Raw genomic sequence first — 19,532 nt, forward strand, 5'->3', positions numbered from 1 at the left:
GTAGTAGTAGTAGTAGTAGTAGTAGTAGTAGTAGTAGAGAGAGAGAGAGAGAGAGAGAGAGAGAGAGAGAGAGAGAGAAATCAAAAGAAATCCCGCTCTCTTCTACTGCTATCAAGGTAGGTAGGCAACCGAACGTATACCAAGGAGGAGCAACCTAACTCAGTGCTCTCGACGCTTTTTACTATAGACTTTTGAAAATTACTTACATCAAGTACTGTATAGTATACATAATCCAAATCAGATCTGACGTTGGAGTTTTGATATTGAGATATATAGATTCAGGAAGCGCGAGGAGAAAAGAACTACCTCATAGGTAATAACAGCTGGTTTTTGTTGGATTTTTGACTTTTAGTTTGAAAGTGTGAGGCGAATATGCGTTAGTTTTTGATTCCGCTATAATCCATCTTTTGATGGTACAGATGCCTGCCTTATATGGTCAATCAGGCTTGAAGCGACTGGGTCGGCGACAAGAGGTGTGACGAAACTGAGAGAGGTGATTGACGGATGGACGGAAAGAGTATACTGTCCAGCGTCGCCAGGCGAGCTAGAGGGCGTTGTGTTCGTAGCTGTAGGCCGTAAGCCGTGAGGCGGCGCAAGACGTGACAGTGAAGATTATTCAGTGTTGCTTCGAAATTGACAAAGGTCTATCGCAGTGGTCCCCGCTCCGCTCAGTCGTTGTTTGAGTGTGATAAGATGCAATTCATGAACAAACGCCAGCGTTTCCGACCTATATCAACATGTTTCACCGCTGGTGCAGTGGTACTAATTGGATTTGTATTGGCAGGAGCTTTCTGACTTCTGCTCTTTCGGCATACCTCGCAGCCTTTCTACGACTTATTCTGGCTCGACTGGAGTTGCTGGTAGGCGAAAAATGCAAGGGCGGCTCCAACGAGAACAACGGCGTACACCCCAGCGCCGAGTCCACCAGAGGCAGTGGAGGACTTGCGAGCATCCGCGACTTGTTGCGCTGCAGTCTTGGGTTGTGGATCGCCCGCCTAAAGGCAACACATCAGCTCAATCATCATCCATTGCGCGTCTCACGAGTATTGGTGTCGGTTATCCAATATTGGTAGGACCCAGCATAGCGTGCGCTCACCTGTCGCTTGAGGGTACCAATCAGTAAGCCATCCAGGATCTCTCGAGCCTCGTCGCTGTGTCCCACGTCTTCAAAGGCCTCGGTGGCATCCTGCCCGCCGACATCAAGCAGGACCTCTTCACCACCTCTGCAATGTCCCACGTCAGCTGACCGCATACGAGTGTCCAGGCACGATGCGATACGTACGGGTGCTCATCTACGAAGCTCGACGTGTTGTATACCTTGTCGTGGATCACCATGTACAGATCCTTCTTCGATGTGTGCTCGCTGACATCGGAGTACGTGAACTCCTTCGACTCGGCCATGGTCGGCAGCGGCGGCGAGGTGCTCGTGTGTGTCTGTGTGGCGGAAGGGTGCCTGTGTGCTGTGGGATCGGAATGTGTCGACAGCGGGAGGAGGAGGAGGATAGCAGAGGGAGGCAGCACAGGTGTCAATTGGAGTTCAGAGACGGCGAGACAAGAGTGTACGGAGGTAGCGGGGAGAGGATGTTGTTCGTACACCTATGATAATAATCATAATAATAATAATTACTAGAGTGGGTGTGGATCCACCGTGGACGTCCACCGCAGCTCTGTGTACAGTGCATAAACTTATGCATATACTGGGCACGCAGGCAAGCAGACAAACGGCCACGAATTCAGGCAGCTCGGATTTGTCCCGTTCCACATTTTGCTGTCTGGGACCACTTGCCAAGGCGTCCGATCGGTCGTTGGCTCCTTGATATATCAGCATACCCTTCTCCATCAATCGAGTGTGCGCCCACTCTCCCTCTCTCCCTACGCGGTTGGCGGTACGGCAGCTTGGGCAAGTCTTGGAGAGAGACTTTTGGTGGAGGGTGGACGCGGTGGATGTCCACAGTCCACACTATGCATCTGGTGGATGTATCGCGGCCCACCCCCCTAAACTCCCCCAGTCTGGCCTTGGTCAGGGTCACGTTATCTCGCTGGACTCCGATTGGGTCGTTCCGGGTGCCAAATCTTGCCTTTCGGAACTGGACATACCGTACTGTTACTACTGTAGTTGCCGTATCCCAGCTCCGATGCCCCCCTCCTCCTCTTCCTCTTCCTCCTCCTCCTGTACTGTGCCTGTACCTGACTCTTCCTCCGCCTCCACCTCACCCTCCTCCGCCTCCCTCTCGGACTTTATCTCTGTCTCGGACTCCGCTGCCTGCCTACCTCCTGAGGTACATACAAACTGAACGGAAGTTGAAAAAACATCGCAGCGCACGCCGCTGACATCATGGTAGGTTGCAATTGATCGTGTCATTTGCTTTGGAGCCTCACGCTGCTTCCATCGAGTGGGCGGGCTTTAGATATACTAATAACCAAAGAATCTCTTTTCACTCCCATTCCCACCGCGCCGTCGCTTCTTCATGCCATCATAACTCCGTACCCTCTATAGCCCGCGCACGCTGCCGTCAGGGCTCCCCCAGCGTTCTGTCGTGGTCCCCCGATCGCATCATGTATCTTCTCTGCACTTTGTTCGTCTAGCAAAAGGACGGTGAATGCCCGAAGCTTATGGGCCGGGCCACACTCCCACCCCACCCCATCGCCGCTCTCGTCCACGCATCAGTAGCCGGCCGAGTGTTCTGTCGTGGTTTGCGTCAAGTCAAGTGGTCTGCCGCGATGATATATATCCTGGCCCTATCTGACTCGTTGCCATTGACTCGTCAGATTCCTTTTCAACCTTTGTTCTTGCGTTCCTCTGCTCGAGCAAGCCGAGCTGCCTTAACCAATGGTGCCAGGGTTGCGAGAGGCTCAGCTGTCTGGATGAAAGCGTGCTACACACTTGTCAGTATTCATCATCATCATCATCATCACCATTCTCCTCCTTCCAAAATGATTCGCTCTCAACGTACCTTCAAAAGATCATGGGCCGATGCTCTCTTCTCCGGATCGACCTTGAGCGCAAATTGCAAAAAGTCTCGGAAGACTGGCGTGAGATTATGCTCCTCTTTGATCGTGGGCGTACCGTTAGTCGCGATGAGATACAGAGCACGGAGTGGGGATTCCGTGAGGTATGGCGGCTCTCCTTCGATCATCTCAATGGCCATGATGCCAAGTGACCAAATGTCAATCTTTCGACCGTACTCCTTCCTCGTGACCACTTCCGGTGCCATCCAATACGGTGTCCCAACCATGGTGGTACGCTTCATATGCGACTCATTAATCTGGGCGCAGAATCCAAAATCCGTCAGCTTGATGCTGCCTTCCAACGACAGCAGGATATTGTCAGACTTGATGTCGCGATGGATGACGCCCTTGGAATGCAGAAACTGCAGGCCATGAAGTGTCTCTCGGCAGACTGCCGAGATCTGGCCCTCGGACATCATGTTAAATGTCACCACATCAGTCAGACTGCCACCTTCCATGTACTCCATGACCACCCACAAGTCACCTTTGACGAGGAAGCTGTCCATGAAATTGACCACGTTCTTATGCTTGCTGTCCTTCATGACCAGGATTTCGTTGATGATCAGATCCTTCTTGGGCTGCTGCTCCAGGTTCATCTGCTTGATGGCCACACACTTATTCGTCCCGACTTCAAAGGCTGTGTACACACCACCAGAAGCTCCCTGGCCGATTTTGATGAGATTGCGGTATTTTTTAGTAGGATCGGCCGCATTACAGATATGCTGGAGCTTATTAAGGACTTCCGCATTAGTGATTGATTGGCGAGGACGCTGTCGAGGTCTAGGTGCAGGGCCGACCCTGGGATCGACAGCCGCAGGATGTGGTACTTGGCGTGTATCGGATGAGGCAGGTGCTATCTGCTGCTGCTGCTGTTGTTCATGGTGCGAGGCGTTGTTGGATGGGTGTCGTTGCGATTGTGAACGCTCTAGCGACGCCTGCTTGAGTGCTTGCTGGGCTGCTTTCATGGCCTGCTCTTGCTGTTGCTGATACTGGTGCGGAGAAGATATAGGAGACTGCTGCTGTTGCTGGGACTGGTACGTTGGTCCTGTGTTGGCACGACTCCTGTTCTGCATGGGCTGGGTATTTGATGAGATGTCTGTTACAGTAGGTGGCGCGTATCTGACAGCTGGCAATCCATCTTCAGTGCGAGGCTGATCTCTTTGCGAACCTGGCACTGGCGGTGCTGGTCGTTGTGGAATCATATTGGATGATTGGCTTCCGGGTGGTCTAGGTGCAGGCCGCAAGGGCAGCATGTTGCCATTCATTTGAGGACTGATGGGTGAGCTCATGCCATAGCCTTGACTTGATCCTCGCGGTACGGGTGGCGGCGCTCTGGGGTTCTCGAAGCTCTCGCCTTCGTTCTTGGGAAACCGTGGACTTGCAGGCGGACTCAACACATACCCTCCTGGACTCAGAGCAGACTGATAGCCCTGCGGGCTTTCCGATGGTTTCGCATGATCAAATTTGTGATACGTCCAGTCATCACTACCATTGTCATTGTTCTCATTGAAGAACGTGACAACATCGATGATTGCCTGTGGATTCTTCTTCTGCTCCTGTTCGGTGATGCCGTTGGCTTGTAGAGTCCTCTGCCACTCCTTGGGAAGTCCCTACATTCTCAATTAGTAGCCGTCGTGTCAACGCCCTGTCCTAAACAAGCCCTTTTTGCGCTCAGGCCTACCGTGAATTCTCCAGTCTCTTGATCATAGCCCACGTGCGTGACGTGCACGGGGTTCTCAGGTGCTGATATGGTAGGCTTTCGTGGCGCACCGACCAGGCTTGACATCAGGCTTGAAAAGCCGCTCTTCTTTTTCAGCACTTTGCTCTCCTTCGTCTCGTCGCTGTACCTCTGGCGCGAATTGATGCCATTTGGCGACGTGAGCCCGTCCATGCCTGCCTCGCCCAGTATCTGCGACAAACGCACTGCGGGATTGGCAGCCTCCGAGCTGTGGTTTCCAGTGGTCTGATCTGTTTGCGATAGCGTTGCAGCAGACGACGGTTCCGACGGCTGCTGAAGCTGCGCTCGTGCTGCGCCCGGCGCGTCTGCGTAATTCGCCGGCGTCGATTGCTGCGCAGCAGTGTTATTGGCGTCGTTGGCGTCGTTGGCGTAGATGGCGTTTATGGCCAATAGCGTGTCTGCATCGAAGTTGTCGCCGAAAAGCTCACGTGAAGTGCGCTGCGTTACTGAGAGCGGGCGGTTGCCAGCAGCTGCTCGAAAAACAGGTTCCGTTCCAGCGTCAGTGGAGCGGCCAGGATGCTGGTGGCGGACTTTGGACAACGAGCGCCGCTGCTGCTGCTGGTGGGAGTGGTGATGAGGGTGGTGGTGGTGGGTGCGCTGGGAACGCGCGCGACGAGGGTGCTCGTCTGGCGGTGCATGCGGCGGGTGCAGTCGTTCGCGAGCAGCGGAGCTGTTCTTGCGCGGTTCGGGGGGCGGCGGCGACGACGACGACGACGACGCCGAAGCGAGGTACGGGTGCGGGTGCGGATGGGCTGCTGCTGATGAGGATGGAGTAGGCGTAGCAGCACTAGGCTTAGCAGTGGGGGACTTCTTGTTGGGCTTGGGTGGAGGAGGTTTCTTCAGCCGGCGACGGTCTGTAGTCATGTCTTTCAGAAAGTCGTCTGAGAACAATGCAATAATACGAAATGGAGAGTGGAGAGAGTCCCTGGGACAAACGCTTTCAACGCACGCGGGCCACCCAGAAACGAATCTGGACAGCAGCGACAGGGTACCACAGTGTTACAGAGCGACGCAGTGCAGAGCGGGTGGCGCTGAATGGTCTACTGTATAAGGTAATACCTGCCTACCTAAGCTACCTAATGGATTCGATGGGGTGACGGGGGTTTTGAATAAGGTGGATCAATCGTCGCCCAATTCCCTTTATCAATTATTGATTCACCACCTACTGTACCTGTACCTACATGTAGGAGGTACTGCCCGATTGCACTCACACGGCTTTGACTGCCCCCCACCTTACCTTGCCTTACCACACCACAGTACAGTAGGGACAAGCCTAGGTAAGGTGGAGGTAGGTATTGACACCCGACTTGACACGGAGGCCTGCTGCCTACCTTACATAGCTAAGGCGCAGTAGGATACTACCTTATTACCCTCTTATACCAAACCCTAAGGAAGTACTTACTACCTTACTAGGTACATGTACCTAGGAAGCTGACTACGGCTTGCTGTCGGCTCTGTAATCTGTGCTGGCCTCGTTGCCGGTATGTCCCTCCCCTCTGGGCTGTGTTGCTTCGTTCTGGCCACGGTAAGCGATCGCCTCTACAGTATAGGTACATGTATGTAAATACCTGGCTCGATGTCTGTCGTACGGAGCGGAGCGATGAAGCAATTCTCTAGACTCTCGTATTGCTCAATGCTCTACATTTTAATACAAGACAGTACCTTAGTACTCTGGATGCGGGATCATTGTACCCGCCCAATCACCCTGTACCTGACGGGACGTGTGGGACGGAAGTGGAGGATGAAAGTGCCAAGGCGCCCTCCAAACAAAAACAAGCGCCGGCCGTTTCCCTGCTTCTCGTGTCGAGAGCGGACCATCCCTGCTAGTGTGACGGACTTGTGCTCACTCTTGCTGGACCTGCTCAGCACATCCTGGCCACCACCTTCACCTCCTGCTCCCGTCGACGTGGCTCATCAACCCGCTCATCACAGCCTCAGACACTATCGTACCAGGTACATGTATACTACCTGTACCTACCTACCTGACCTACCTACGGTACGGTCCTGACTACTCACACGCTCATCACAGCTCGTCGGGGCCCAGAACTCGACCGTTTCCTGTTTGCGCAAAATGATTATAATGTGGCGCTCGCGACCAGTCTACCTGATACACATACAGCCCTCTCACATCCACGCCCGGGCATGCTTGCTCTCTGTCCATGAGCGCATATCCCAATCTCTCTTTGCTGGTCCACAACCATCCCTCATCCCCCATCCTGTGATCCCTCGCGCCTTGCGTCTTGCGTCTTTTTGCGCTCGTGCGACGACCGATCTGGAGGCTGGACCTTGGCCCGCCTCACAAGCGACTCCAAATCATCTCCACTCCACCTCACGGGTCACATGTGCTTCCAATGCCCAGTCTCCAGTGCCGCCAGCCGGTGAATGTGATGTTGCAAGAAATGCTCCCAGTAGCACCACGCCCGCTCTTGCTTGCTGTGTGCCGTCTCAGCTGCACCACCAAACGCCTGCATTCCTACCCTAAGACGTACCTACCTACCTTACCTACTTCCTCTCAACGAGCCTGCCCACAACTCTCTCATGGAAGAAATGAACGGCTTGCCTATCTGGGCCACATACAGATAACACTCGATAAGCATGCATCATTGTTTGCGCTACCTCCCATTACGACACTCGCAACCTGGGTATCTGATATGTCACATTAACGGGCCTACGTTTCTCGCTACCTGTAAAAATCGCCTGGGTCTGATATTCGCAAAAGAAAGGTGAATATGTTCTCGGATTGGGCTGACAGGACGCAACACTGACAGACCACAGACGACTTCACACAGCTGAACGAGAAGTTCATCAAGGCGCGCAGGGATTACGAAGCACTCCTTGAATCATCCATGTCCCAACCTCCATATCATCAGCAGTATCCCGTTCGATCCAGACTGCCAGCACAATTTCAGCATCCGCAAAACTATGGCCCACCACAAGGCTACCAGCAGCACCCGCATATCGCTGCACAGGGACCGCCACCAGCAGAACACTCTCAGCCGCCGACACAGGCATTTTCACAAAGCCAGCAGCACCTTCCACCACAGCAAGATCCGCAGCGCTACTACTCTCCCGCCCCCGCAGAGCAAGTATCTGCACAACAGCCAGGATTCTCCAGTCCTTATCCACAGCAGAATGGGCCAACTTCATCGAACGCAGCAGCCAACGGACCGGCGCCTTTCCACTTCCTACCTGGAGGAGTGCCGCCACCAGCTGTCAACGAAGTCAGACGAAAACCCAGCCCCAATGCATCAGCAAGTGGTCCATACCCTCACATTGCCGGTCAAGGCTTCGCTGGACAGATCAGGCCCAACTCCATACATACTTTGAATTCCGGGAACCCTCAAGAGCTTGCCACTGGTGGTTACGAGTCGCCCGTGGACAATCGACGTTCATATCCTACTGCACAGACGGCGCCACCGTCACAACAAGCTCCGGCACAATCCTATGATGCATATCCGCCTCAACATCATCAGCATCATCAACAACAACAACATCATCATCATCATCATCATCATCAGGCATCGCAGCCGCCTCAACTGCAGCACGCGCCCCCACAACATCCCAATGCCAGTAGAGAGGATCTGAGTCGACAGCGGACCCAAAGCTTCGAATCCCCACCGAACATGTACTCAGCGCCTACCGACGGGCAGCTTGCACCGCAGCAGGCACCTCCACAGCCGCAGGTAGCACCGCCGGGCATACCTACCAATTCCAGTATTCCACTTGGACAGGCTCCCTATCAGGCTTATCACCCGCAGCAGTCGCAACCTTTGGGAGGGCCGGGAAATGATGAAGCTCGCAATGAGCTCTATCAGCTTGGGCCGGATCCCAAGCGTTCGTTGATAGAGCTCACCAATCTCCTCTTCTTCACGCTCGCCTCTCCTTCCACCGCCTTCGCCGCCTACACTCAAGAGCGCCAGCAGTTTCTCCACGCTTTTGATCTCTCCAAACACTTCCGCCTCCATTTGTGCATCACGCTCAAGTTCTTCCTTGGTCGGATCCTGCAGCTTCTCAACGTAGTTGAGCGGGAATATGCCCGTTTGCCCACGCAGGCTGCCTTTCCACCAATCCTTGTACACAGACTCTAGCACCGCAATGATGTCGTTCTTGCGGAAGGCAAGTTCTCCCGGCTCCGAGGGAGTGAAATCGTACAGTGCTCTTACTCTGCTCACCGTTGCGGCCGTGGTACCTTGCTGAGTCGCGGGCGACACAGCCTGATCCTGCGCCTGTTGCTGAATATTGCTACTGGAGTGCGTTGTGTCTCCTGCAGGTCCCTTGTCCTTGATGCTCAGGGCCAGCGCCATCTGCAGCTCTTCTTCCTCCTTGCGCCGGTCATCGCCACTGATCTCCTTCTTCACGGGCTTGCTAGGAGGCATCAGGCCGGGTTGCTGCGTTCGCAGTTTCTGGTATGCCTGCTCCATGATGCCCAGCTCTGGCGAGGATCTGAACTCCTCAGACCAGCCACTCATGCGCTCGAGCACCTTCTGCTTCACCTGCGCATGGGTCGTACGGTCTCCAGCTAGTCGTAGCAGTGCATCGGTAAAGGCCTTAGAAGCAAGTTCGCGGTGCAGAGGCGGTCCGCAGTTCTGGGAGAGTGCGTTGGCGAGCTCAAGCGTGTAGAGCTGTACATTGGCATTTCGATGGGCCAGTCGTTTGATCAGCGCTGCAGTTGCCTGTGCAGGGCCTGATGAGTTTGCAGACACGCGATCGCAGACATCGAGGATGTACTCCCAGTTTTCGCTCGTGAGGTTCTCGTCGGTTGCCTTGACTGTGCTTGATTGTGAGCACGTATGATTGGAGGCCGTACTCAAGCACTGCAATACAACGGAGTACTTACCGATGGCATCGTCCATGGGAGAGCTCTGTGCTCGGAACATGATGTCGATGTATCTACTAGCATGCGCGAGCAGTTGCAGCGAAAGCGATTGTGTAAGTGTTTGTGAATGCTCAAAGTGCTGCCTGGTTGGTAGGTAAGGTAGGTACCTACCTAGGTACTTAGGTAAGGTAAGGTAACATGTGCGCCACGAGGCTTAGTTACGCTAGAACTGGCACTAAATCCCGACGCAAAGTATGACGCGGCGGGGGCGATGCTAACATTTTGCACGGAGACCGAAAATGGCGGCGGGCGGGGCCTGCTCATACTGCTGCTATTATACCCCCTACAACGTTGTATGCTCTCCTCGTTCTATGGCCGGTCCAAGATGTCTATGCGGCACTCTGACAATTGAGTACAACGATTTCCCTCGCTCAAATCCTACATGTATCAAGATGCACGAAGTGCTATCTGTAGCAGCCGCTACTTCACCAAGCCATTTGTAGCAGCCGCTACTTCACCAAGCCATTTGTCGTCTGTCCGACCTTGAGTTTCTTCCTGCAGTCTGGACAATACCACTTAGTCCGTCGAGGTGGAAGGTCCGTAAGCTGCACGCAGTCTAGGTGAAACCATTCCTTCTCGCAATCTGCCTCGTTGTCGCACGCAATCATAGTGCCCCAACTTACATCGCCACAGATACAGTAGCGCGGCTCATCCGGATCGATATACTCCTCCGGTGCCTCTACTGCACCAAGGCCAGGCTGATCTGGCGGCACAGCCGAGTCCGTCTTCGTCGTTTGACCTCGCTTTCTATTCGGGGCTGTCTTTCGTTGCGAAATGGTCGCCTTCGCACTGTCATTGTCGTTGTTAGTGATGACGCCAGGTGGAGGACGTTTGCTCCTACGGCCACTTTTAGTTATGGCATCTTTGCTCGTCCCTGTGCTCTTAGGCGAAGTCGGAGTGCTGGCAGATGGTACGCTATTGCTCGGCAAGCTGACGTTACTATTCCTGCGTAGACTTTGCCGTCTATTAGGTGGCTCCTCTGAAACCGCTTTTCCCACTTTGATGGTGATGGTTGGTCTCCTGGTTGCTGGAGGCGTAGCTGCTTGCCGGCTGCGGCTAGATGTGGCAGGCTTAGAGGAGGGTGGAACACCAGCCGGAGCTAGAGGAATCTTGGAAGTCGTAGGGGCACTGCTAGGCCCAGTGAGCTTCAGTCGTTTGACTGGATTCGCTTTGACTTCAGGTGATTTCGGGTTTGCAATTTTTGACGAGCCTACTGCTGGTGTGGCCTCCCTTTTGCGTTTTTTCTGGTTCTCCGGAGATCCCAGCAGGGATTTGCTGCCCTCAGGATGATATTCTACGCCTTGCTCACGCGCTAACTGTGCTTGCAAAGCTTGTTCTTCTAGAAGGCGCTGTTTCTTGAGCTTCTTCGCTTCGTTGAGCCGCATGCCACGATTGATGAGTTCTGCATCGGCATCATCGTCGTCCGCATAAACTTGTGGCCCAAGCATGGCATTGATCTGATCAGTCTCTTCGCCACTGATCATGACCTTGGTTGGGTCGACCTCGTTGTGCTCATCTATGAGACTCGTCCCATTTGCTTCCGCTTGCTGTCTCGCCGCCTCCTTGCCGACAAGACCGCGACCAAGGTTTTTGAGTTCTCGTCTCACCATGGTCTGAGACGGTACCCAGATGGCATTCTTCTTCATGCGCTTCCTCAACTTGGCCATCTCCCACTCCGTCAATTTAATCCATGGCAGCCATTTGCTACCTTTCGCTGCGTCTGCTGGAGGTTCCGTCAGCGCCAGCAGTGCGTTTGAAGTGCTAATCCCAGCGACTGCAGAGTGAGCATTCGTGCCTGGCTGACCTGGCGCGCGAGGCGCCCGAGCTTTCAAGCTCTCGGCTTTTCTATCCCTCTCTTGTTGTTCCCTTCTCTCCTTGTCTGTCCTTGGCGGTTTGGGTGTTCTCGATCTTGGACGTGGCGTGGTCTTCTTAATGTCCTGGTCCATCGGGTCATCTAGCAATGACGGAGACGGTCGAGGCGAGGTCCAATCTGACATCGTCTCAAGGAGCGCATTCGGATCTGGTGGGGGTAAGACTTCCCCGGGTACCATGACCTTCCTGCCTCGTAGCTTGCTCGCCGCCTTGTCCTGCATTCGACGTGACTGCTTTTCTGACTTTCCGTCGTCTACCCTCGAGCTCATGCGTCGTTCACGCTTGAGATTAGGTGAAGTCAGCGCCTGTTGTTCCGGCGTGGGATCACGCGAAGGAGGCTTTGGCTGTGCCTTCAGCTTCTCGTTCACTACATCCAAGCGCTGGGCTTCGCGTTGGCATTCGTGGTCCAATCGCAATGCCTCTTCAACTGACATGCGACAGGCCCCCTCTGCCTCCTCTAGCGCCAGACTGATGTCCTTTCGAAGCTGGACCGGATCGGGCCTGCCATGTTTGATGCTTGGAAGGATGCTGTAGGCAGTGGTGTCGCCGTGGACCGCTCCGATGTTCTTCTCGGCTTTGTTCCTCTGCTCCTGGACCAAGTTCAAAGCGCGGGCGAGGTGCGATGGAAAGTGCTCCGTATATGTGAGGAAATCAGAGAGCGTGGCCTGAATATCGGGGTCTGATGGAGGCTGTCGGCTCAGCGACCGCAGGTCGTCGACCGACGCGTGCGAGAGGGCGGTGGCCATGTTGGTATGATAGCGGTGGTGGCAGTCGTCGCGAGCGTTATCGATGGGCGCGTTGTTCCATTGTCTGCGCAGCTAGTGCTAAGGTACATGTATGTGGCAGATGTATGTAGCACGTTGCAGGACGTCACGGTCGCGGCCCATGGAGATGGTGTCGCAACTGCCTTAGAAAGGAATGGTCGTGCTTGGCGAGCACTATACCTAGGTACCTACAGGTAGCGTTAATATATCCCCTCGGTCCGCTCACCATGCTACAACGATCATCTCTTGCCTACCGCTGACACTGGGGAGTCCCTCCTGGTCGGCGTATCTCATCTCACGCATTCACGCAGAGGCGTATTTAGTACTCGCCAGGAAAGTGCAGCGTGAAGACTCGGAGATACTGTGAGTACATAAGAGACCAGCAGCCACGACCACACCACAGCAATAATTGCCAGAGCACGCACAAACTATGACTATTATGGAGACAGATGAAGCTCCCGACATGCCATCTCCTCATCGGGAGGAGCAGTCTAGCAGCAGTGGATATGCTTCTTATGTTCCACACGATCTCAAGTACAACGCAGACTTCGAAGATGCTGTCATGCGCATCACACTTGCGCCTACTGCCTCGCAAGATGGGATCCGTATCATCCCCGAGAATAGCGCAGAACAGCCCGTCGAAGGGATCTCTGTCCGCGCTCGAGATGTCACGCCACAGAGCCTGCCCGCCATCGCCGAAGCTGACCTGCCACTTCCTCTCGAGGATCCTCGCCGCGTCTTCGCTAGTGCTATACCTGGAATCAAGCTCACTCACCCCGGAGGCTATCTCGAAGGTGGCCCTGGTCTCGACCCTGATATGGATACTTTCCCCGAGGACTTTTTGAGCAACCACCAAGACGTACGAACCACAGCCGAATTGCGCGCCGCGGTGGACAAAAAGATCGAAGAGAATATGTCTGAGTTGAAGGAGCGAATGCGCAAGCGCGATCAGGCAGTGAAGCAGAATGAAGAAGTCGCCAAAAAGCTACAAGAACTGGTACTCCAGCACACTATGGAGCTTAAAGTCCATAAGAAGCTGGCCGACGACAGACGCGCAAGAAGGGAGGCCAAAGATCGGCGGCGCGCTGGTTCTACGCTGGCACCTTGACCGTAGCTTTGCTCTGAACCCCATTGCGGTCGGAAGCGTCGCATCGCACGCATCTTGGGCGAAATACTATCGGGATGAACATGTGGAGTCTCCACGACGGAAATGACGCGAGATGTGCACCTGAGTCGCGCGACGACCGTGGTTGACCTTTCTATATCTGTCATTCGGACTTTATCACCTTGTTTTCATTATATCTGCGTGCTCGATCCCGACGACTACGTCAACCGAGCACGCAGATATAATGACAACAAGCCTTCTTGGCCATTTGCAAAGGTGGCTGCGGACGAGAATTGATACAGCATGTCTTGAGAAATCTCAAGCATGGCCAATAATCCATTGAGCAGCAATTGAAATCCGACTTGTTGCGACCTCTCTTCGCTCGTCTCTTCTCCTTCAAAAGAGCCGCCGCGCTAACGCGACGAGCCACTGCAAGATTTGCATACTTGGCACGTCCTTGTCAAGTCGTCCATCTCACGTTCCACTATGGAAACCTCGCAGCTTGTGGGTCGCTTGCTCCTGTTCACCTAGGTCTGAGACGCCAACTGATGGTGTCAGTGCTGCCAACAACTGCGGAGAGGCTGAAGATCACAGTCGCAAATCTGCAAAGTCCTCTTGCACGGGGGTCTCTACCTTGCTGTTCCTCAGCTGCTATTACTGTCGTCTGCTGAGGTACGGGCATCGTAAGTCGAGGATGGGAAGATGGGAGGATGCGTGAAGAAACGGAGTGTAGTTGAACACAAGGCAGCCATCATGTTCAGGTATAAGTCAACTATAGGACCTTAGCTCTGATTTCTTACCAATATATTCCGAAACATCTGTAGGAGGTAGTGCAATGCAAGTGGTAGAAGTGAACGATCAATTAGTCATGCTCAAGGTGAGCGGGCGCCTGCATTTTTTCTGCTTCACTTCGATAATACATGTAGCTCAAGATTGCTGTGGCGATGTGCGTGGCGAGCTGTCTGCTAGTTTCTCAGGAGATCCACACTATGGAGTTCGTCACTACACAGAGACACAACCCACCTCATGGTACCTGTACTTTTCAGATCAACGAAGCCAGTACAAACAGCGAGATTGTCACAAGTTACTTTGATTGATACCTCAGTTACTAGTACATGTAGGTAGAAAGCAGCTTCGTGGAATTCTCAGTTCAATCTCTGTTTGAAATAATGTAGCTTTTGTCGCATTATAGAGGTAGGAGGTAAAAGGTTGTCGTGGTTGTTGCCTGTTGCCGTGCCCCGCACCTGCCTTGAAAAGTGCCAAGCCCCGCGAAAATGTACGCTAGTGGACACACAAAACTCATCTCTCTCTCTCTCACTCTCTCTTCTTTCGAATTTTGTCGTACATACCAGAAAGCTAGCCTTTCAATCTGTGTAAGCACTCCAACGCAGGCGACAATACGCCTACTTCGTCACGGACACTGATACTCTTTCACAGAACTTCAAACTTGCAAACCTGCAAACCTGCACCTTTCACAACTCTCACCAACCAACACACAACCGCAATCATGGGGTACGTCTCAGCGCCATTGGGCGACGGGTGCCTCGCGTGGACGAAAGAGCAGCGGCTGATTATGGACACAGTAAGGAGAAGACTCACATCAACGTCGTCGTTATCGGCCACGTCGATTCCGGCAAGTCGACAACCACAGGCCGTAAGTTCAAAATTGTGCAAAATTGCGCCCGGCGCATGGCCACGAAGCTCACAATACGACAGACTTGATCTACAAGTGCGGTGGTATCGACAAGCGTACCATCGAGAAGTTCGAGAAGGTTCGTAATCGTCACCACGCAAACTCATTCTCTATCGCACGAATCGTCGCTGTCTACCACCTCTTTCTTCTGGTGCCCCTCCAGATTTGGTGGGGTGCGAGAATTTCGGCGCTTGGGCAGCCATGACTTCATTGGCGATGACTCTTAATCCTATCGCCACACGCTTTGGGCGCACCCGATAGCAGCGAAGCACATCACGCCATATCAAAATCTTTTCCCTCAACGACTGCATCGCTGACAATCATGTCTTACAGGAAGCTGCCGAACTCGGCAAGGGTTCCTTCAAGTACGCCTGGGTGCTCGACAAGCTGAAGGCCGAGCGTGAGCGTGGTATCACGATCGATATCGCCCTCTGGAAGTTCGAGACTCCCAAGTACTATGGTTAGTTCGCATTCTGCTCCTCATCGTAGTGTCTTGGCTAACATTTTGAACAGTCACCGTCATTGACGCCCCAGGTCACCGTGATTTCATCAAGAACATGATCACTGGTACTTCGCAGGCCGATTGCGCCATTCTCATCATCGCTGCCGGCACTGGTGAGTTCGAGGCCGGTATCTCCAAGGATGGTCAGACCCGTGAGCACGCTCTGCTCGCCTACACTCTTGGTGTCAAGCAACTCATCGTCGCCATCAACAAGATGGACACCACCAAGTGGAGCGAGGACCGCTTCAACGAGATCATCAAGGAGACCTCCTCTTTCATCAAGAAGGTCGGCTACAACCCAAAGACTGTCCCATTCGTGCCAATCTCTGGTTTCAACGGTGACAACATGATCGACAACTCCACCAACTGCCCATGGTACAAGGGCTGGGAGAAGGAGACCAAGACCAAGTCCACTGGCAAGACCCTCCTTGAGGCCATCGATGCTATTGACGAGCCAGCTCGTCCAACTGACAAGCCTCTCCGTCTTCCTCTTCAGGATGTCTACAAGATTGGTGGTATTGGCACGGTGCCAGTCGGTCGTGTCGAGACCGGAGTCATCAAGCCCGGTATGGTCGTCACCTTCGCCCCGGCTGGTGTCACCACTGAAGTCAAGTCTGTGGAGATGCACCACGAGCAGCTCCAGGAGGGTCTGCCAGGTGACAACGTTGGTTTCAACGTCAAGAACGTTTCCGTCAAGGAGATTCGCCGTGGAAACGTTGCTGGTGACTCCAAGAGCGACCCACCAAAGGGTTGTGACTCCTTCAACGCCCAGGTCATTGTCCTCAACCACCCTGGTCAGGTCGGTGCCGGTTACGCTCCAGTCCTCGACTGCCACACCGCCCACATTGCTTGCAAGTTCTCCGAGCTCCTCGAGAAGATCGATCGTCGTTCCGGAAAGTCCATCGAAGACTCTCCTAAGTTCATCAAGTCTGGTGATGCTGCCATCGTCAAGATGGTGCCATCCAAGCCAATGTGTGTCGAGGCCTTCACTGACTACCCACCATTGGGTCGTTTCGCCGTCCGTGACATGCGCCAGACCGTGGCTGTTGTACGTACTCCTTTCCCCTCCGATTCTTTGACATATGCTGACTATCTCTTAGGGTGTTATCAAGTAAGCATCTACTGACCTCATCATCTGTGTTATGTTATATTGACTGTTTGCCCTAGGTCGGTTGTCAAGAGCGACAAGAGCGGTGCTGGCAAGGGTGAGTCCAATGGTATCGTGTTTGTGGGAGAGTCTATGCTAACGAATTCGCAGTTACCAAGTGCGTTGATCCATCACATGTACTCCGATTTTCCCCTACTGACTATTCCCTACAGAGCAGCACAGAAGGCCAGCAAGAAGTAAACGGCTCCAAGTTGAAAGCTTCACACTCACGACTCGAGGCGGGATAACGACATGCATGGAATGGGCACGAGAGAAGATTGGGTCCTGTCGCTTAATAGGCAACATGAGGACATCCACCCAGATAGCATGAATGAATGAACGGTTCGAAAAGCTCAGACTCGTCGTCGCCTTTCTGTCTCTGATTTCTCGTGACAATTTTCATGTTTAATATTAACTGAACTTGTGCAGCGAGCAGCTCGTCGTGGTGGCTTCATCAATTTCATTTCAGGAACCCGTGGTGAGTGTTGCTGCTCCATCATTAATTAGTACTAAGAAGTGACGCTGCTTGCTTATTTGAACAGCGTGCTATGTTGATTGTTTCGAACCTGGAAGTGAGGAGAGATTCAGGATGAGGATGAAGTAGTGCCTACTATATCATGTCATGTCATTGCTGTTGTAAGTAGGTACATGTAGGCAAGTACACGGTTAGGTAATCAAGCCGCCATTGAAGAGAACAAGACAGTCTGGTAAGATGATTAGGTATGAAATAGATTGAAAGGTCGTGACAGCCTGCTCGCTTGAAAAAGAAAAGGCGTCAGGGACGTTAGCTTGCTATACGATTGTAGGTACTTGGTCTCTGGGACATCTTTTTCAATCACGAGTAAGGTGGCTAGGCTCTGCAAGCTGTGGCGACAGATGATTGTAGGGGGCTCTCTCGGAGTTGTCATCTCATCAGCCTTACTGGGGACTTGGGCCCACGATCGACCGACCGATATGGTCTGTGAACTTGCGAACGGAACTCGTTGGTTGTGTGTGCCCTGGGTACCTTTATAGTACACGTAGTATCGATCATTTGGGCTGCAGTGCTATGGGGTATCAGTCAGTACTCAGGATCGATACTACAGTAGTACTTGTTCTCACTGACGTTATTTTCCTTCCGTGAATGTCGGCATCTGGGTGGTCTTTTACCCAAATCCCTCCTGCCTTTTGTTTTCCGGCGTGGCCCCAAAGGCTTTGAGCATCTCGACGGGCCAGCCTGAAATGTCGTAGAATTCTGCGCTCTGAGAGGGTCTGTGGCGATGTCGTTGAGGAGGGTTTTGCTTGCTTCACACACAGATACAATCGGCAATCTAGAGCAAAGACAGGGTGTGAAGGCAATGAGCAGTTCCGTGGAGCTTCGGTAGCGAGTGGGAGATGTATCTTGGCTGCGATGACTCAGGCTCGTCTCCATCGCAATGAACGGAGGTAGCAGTCCTTGGTCATCGAGTGGGATGGCAAGATACTGTGATGCGTGGCTAATAGTCAATTTCTCCTAGGATGACATTCAATCAGTGCACCGAGGGTTCTACGCGCTCCTCAGACTTCGTCGTGATATTCCAACTTTCATCACCTTGGTTGCTCTTCCAGCCTTTCAGGCTTAGAGTCCGCACGTCTCGCTTCACGATCTCTCGACCCTTCAATAGCGGACTCTGCTTCAATTCTGCATAGGTCTGTGCCTCCGAGGCTATAGTTGCATGTGCTACTTCAGCGGATGCAATTACGTCTCTGACCGCCTGCCACATTCTTCTTCTACTGACACAGCTAGCTCCTCTAGCATCAAGTAGCTTGCGGCCTTGCAGAACACCATTAATCAAGACTTCTTGATGTTGTGGCGTGTACACAGCTGACAGATTACTTGACACAGCGAGATCATTTTTGGGTGGTTTAGAGAAAGCAAATGTCGCCGTAGTGGTCTGCACTTCGAAGGGCGTAAAGCAATATCCATATCGCTGCCAGCTCCCCTGGATTTCGTTCTCGGCTAGCAGATTCATCCTGCCAGTTCGACCAAATGACCTCTCCATCGCAGTGCAGAACACCTGCTTCTCGGGAAGGACCAGAGTGGAGAGATATACATTCCGAGGATGTACCAGAAGAGCCAGCACAGCAGAAAGTAAGCCTGTACACTGCTTGAGTGCCAACTTGTCTGAACAGCTCTTGCTCAAGCACTGCGGCGCATCGGGTCTGGAAGGCTTTCTTCTGACCACGCCCAGCTGATCGAAGTTTCCTCGACCGAGGAGACCATCCACTCCGACGTACTGCTGCTTCTTCCAAGGGGTAGCGTCGGTTTGCTCGGACATGGTGAGCTCCATGGAGGCATCGCCACATGGTGCCTCAGAGCAATACATGTGAATCTTGACATCGTCGTGAAGGGCGAATGGCGGTTCATCTGCTCTCCACTGGCCCCATCTCACCCACTGCCCGTGCTCGCCGCGTCCCCTCTTGGCCAAGTCGACGCATTCGTCGACAAGGAAACGATTGAACGAGCGCAGAGCGAGAATCTCGGCGTGCCAGTCGTGGAGAATGTTGCCTTGAGCGAGATGGAGCTTGGATTGGGGTAGACATTTCATGCCAGTAGCAAGGGCGGCACATGTTACGGTGGCAGCGCTCAACTCTCCTCTGCTGAGCACAATGCCAGCCAACGGGACCCATTCTCGTTGGCCAGCGGGCAGTGTACGTGGCTTGAACTTGGTAGGCAATGCTTCAAATGTCTTGAGAACGCATTCGGCGATCAGGTCCGCTTTGCTCATTCTCGAGCAAGACTCGGAGATGGAGAGAAGATGGGGAGATGAAGATGGAGTGGTGGTATAGAAATGTTGTAACGGAGCC

At 53.3% G+C, this 19,532-nt stretch overlaps 8 protein-coding genes across 8 annotated transcripts; 3 read left to right on the forward strand and 5 right to left on the reverse strand.

Moving 5' to 3' along the window:
• Positions 1-382: 382 nt before the first annotated feature.
• On the reverse strand, positions 383-1,573 carry SEPMUDRAFT_77504 (cytochrome b5). Its single transcript, XM_016910164.1, has 3 exons — positions 1,283-1,573; positions 1,097-1,223; positions 383-995 (listed from the first exon to the last, which is right to left on the reverse strand). Exons 1-3 carry the CDS (start codon positions 1,399-1,401, stop codon positions 828-830), a joined length of 414 nt encoding a protein of 137 aa, XP_016765467.1. The 5' UTR covers positions 1,402-1,573; the 3' UTR covers positions 383-827.
• Positions 1,574-2,130: 557 nt separating this feature from the next.
• On the reverse strand, positions 2,131-5,577 carry SEPMUDRAFT_57661 (Pkinase-domain-containing protein). The gene is made up of 3 exons (XM_016909444.1): positions 4,691-5,577; positions 2,955-4,619; positions 2,131-2,876 (listed from the first exon to the last, which is right to left on the reverse strand). The coding sequence occupies exons 1-3, from the start codon at positions 4,898-4,900 to the stop codon at positions 2,778-2,780; spliced, it is 1,974 nt and encodes a 657-aa protein (XP_016765468.1). The 5' UTR covers positions 4,901-5,577; the 3' UTR covers positions 2,131-2,777.
• Positions 5,578-5,652: 75 nt separating this feature from the next.
• On the forward strand, positions 5,653-8,321 carry SEPMUDRAFT_113345 (uncharacterized protein; the record flags this gene model as incomplete). Its single annotated transcript, XM_016901027.1, has 3 exons — positions 5,653-5,785; positions 7,523-8,134; positions 8,266-8,321. 3 exons carry the CDS (start codon positions 5,653-5,655, stop codon positions 8,319-8,321), a joined length of 801 nt encoding a protein of 266 aa, XP_016765469.1.
• A 55-nt stretch (positions 8,322-8,376) lies between these two features.
• Positions 8,377-9,624, reverse strand: SEPMUDRAFT_35558 (uncharacterized protein; the record flags this gene model as incomplete). Its single annotated transcript, XM_016908613.1, has 2 exons — positions 8,377-9,515; positions 9,585-9,624. The coding sequence occupies 2 exons, from the start codon at positions 9,622-9,624 to the stop codon at positions 8,377-8,379; spliced, it is 1,179 nt and encodes a 392-aa protein (XP_016765470.1).
• A 232-nt stretch (positions 9,625-9,856) lies between these two features.
• On the reverse strand, positions 9,857-12,241 carry SEPMUDRAFT_57663 (uncharacterized protein; the record flags this gene model as incomplete). The annotated part of the gene is made up of 2 exons (XM_016909445.1): positions 9,857-11,448; positions 11,539-12,241. 2 exons carry the CDS (start codon positions 12,239-12,241, stop codon positions 10,073-10,075), a joined length of 2,079 nt encoding a protein of 692 aa, XP_016765471.1. The 3' UTR covers positions 9,857-10,072.
• Positions 12,242-12,524: 283 nt separating this feature from the next.
• Positions 12,525-14,123, forward strand: SEPMUDRAFT_146394 (uncharacterized protein). The gene has a single exon (XM_016903627.1). It carries the CDS (start codon positions 12,690-12,692, stop codon positions 13,365-13,367), a length of 678 nt encoding a protein of 225 aa, XP_016765472.1. The 5' UTR covers positions 12,525-12,689; the 3' UTR covers positions 13,368-14,123.
• Positions 14,124-14,713: 590 nt separating this feature from the next.
• SEPMUDRAFT_57671 (translation elongation factor 1-alpha) lies at positions 14,714-16,945 on the forward strand. Its single transcript, XM_016909446.1, has 10 exons — positions 14,714-14,737; positions 14,802-14,876; positions 14,948-15,018; positions 15,081-15,136; positions 15,391-15,517; positions 15,571-16,607; positions 16,660-16,670; positions 16,727-16,764; positions 16,818-16,824; positions 16,880-16,945. Exons 2-10 carry the CDS (start codon positions 14,872-14,874, stop codon positions 16,905-16,907), a joined length of 1,380 nt encoding a protein of 459 aa, XP_016765473.1. The 5' UTR covers positions 14,714-14,737; positions 14,802-14,871; the 3' UTR covers positions 16,908-16,945.
• Positions 16,946-18,180: 1,235 nt separating this feature from the next.
• Positions 18,181-19,453, reverse strand: SEPMUDRAFT_160636 (uncharacterized protein; the record flags this gene model as incomplete). Its single annotated transcript, XM_016907900.1, has 1 exon — positions 18,181-19,453. The coding sequence occupies one exon, from the start codon at positions 19,451-19,453 to the stop codon at positions 18,215-18,217; it is 1,239 nt and encodes a 412-aa protein (XP_016765474.1). The 3' UTR covers positions 18,181-18,214.
• Positions 19,454-19,532: the final 79 nt, after the last annotated feature.

The sequence above is a fragment of the Sphaerulina musiva genome (assembly GCF_000320565.1).
Source record: "Sphaerulina musiva SO2202 unplaced genomic scaffold SEPMUscaffold_1, whole genome shotgun sequence".
Lineage (NCBI taxonomy): Eukaryota > Fungi > Ascomycota > Dothideomycetes > Mycosphaerellales > Mycosphaerellaceae > Sphaerulina > Sphaerulina musiva.

Bases quoted from the DNA above. Each gene is read 5' to 3' on its own strand.
- SEPMUDRAFT_77504 (XM_016910164.1), bottom strand. From the start codon at position 1,401: ATGGCCGAGTCGAAGGAGTTCACGTACTCCGATGTCAGCGAGCACACA. The intron at 1,224-1,282 runs GTACGTATCGCA...GGGACATTGCAG, and splicing joins AGCTTCGTAGATGAGCACCC to AGGTGGTGAAGAGGTCCTGC. The intron at 996-1,096 runs GTGAGCGCACGC...TGTTGCCTTTAG, and splicing joins TTGGTACCCTCAAGCGACAG to GCGGGCGATCCACAACCCAA.
- SEPMUDRAFT_57661 (XM_016909444.1), bottom strand. From the start codon at position 4,900: ATGGACGGGCTCACGTCGCCAAATGGCATCAATTCGCGCCAGAGGTAC. The intron at 4,620-4,690 runs GTAGGCCTGAGC...TTGAGAATGTAG, and splicing joins AAGAGACTGGAGAATTCACG to GGACTTCCCAAGGAGTGGCA. The intron at 2,877-2,954 runs GTACGTTGAGAG...ACAAGTGTGTAG, and splicing joins CGGCCCATGATCTTTTGAAG to CACGCTTTCATCCAGACAGC.
- SEPMUDRAFT_146394 (XM_016903627.1), top strand. From the start codon at position 12,690: ATGACTATTATGGAGACAGATGAAGCTCCCGACATGCCATCTCCTCAT.
- SEPMUDRAFT_57671 (XM_016909446.1), top strand. The intron at 15,019-15,080 runs GTAAGTTCAAAA...ACAATACGACAG, and splicing joins CAAGTCGACAACCACAGGCC to ACTTGATCTACAAGTGCGGT. The intron at 15,518-15,570 runs GTTAGTTCGCAT...CATTTTGAACAG, and splicing joins CGAGACTCCCAAGTACTATG to TCACCGTCATTGACGCCCCA.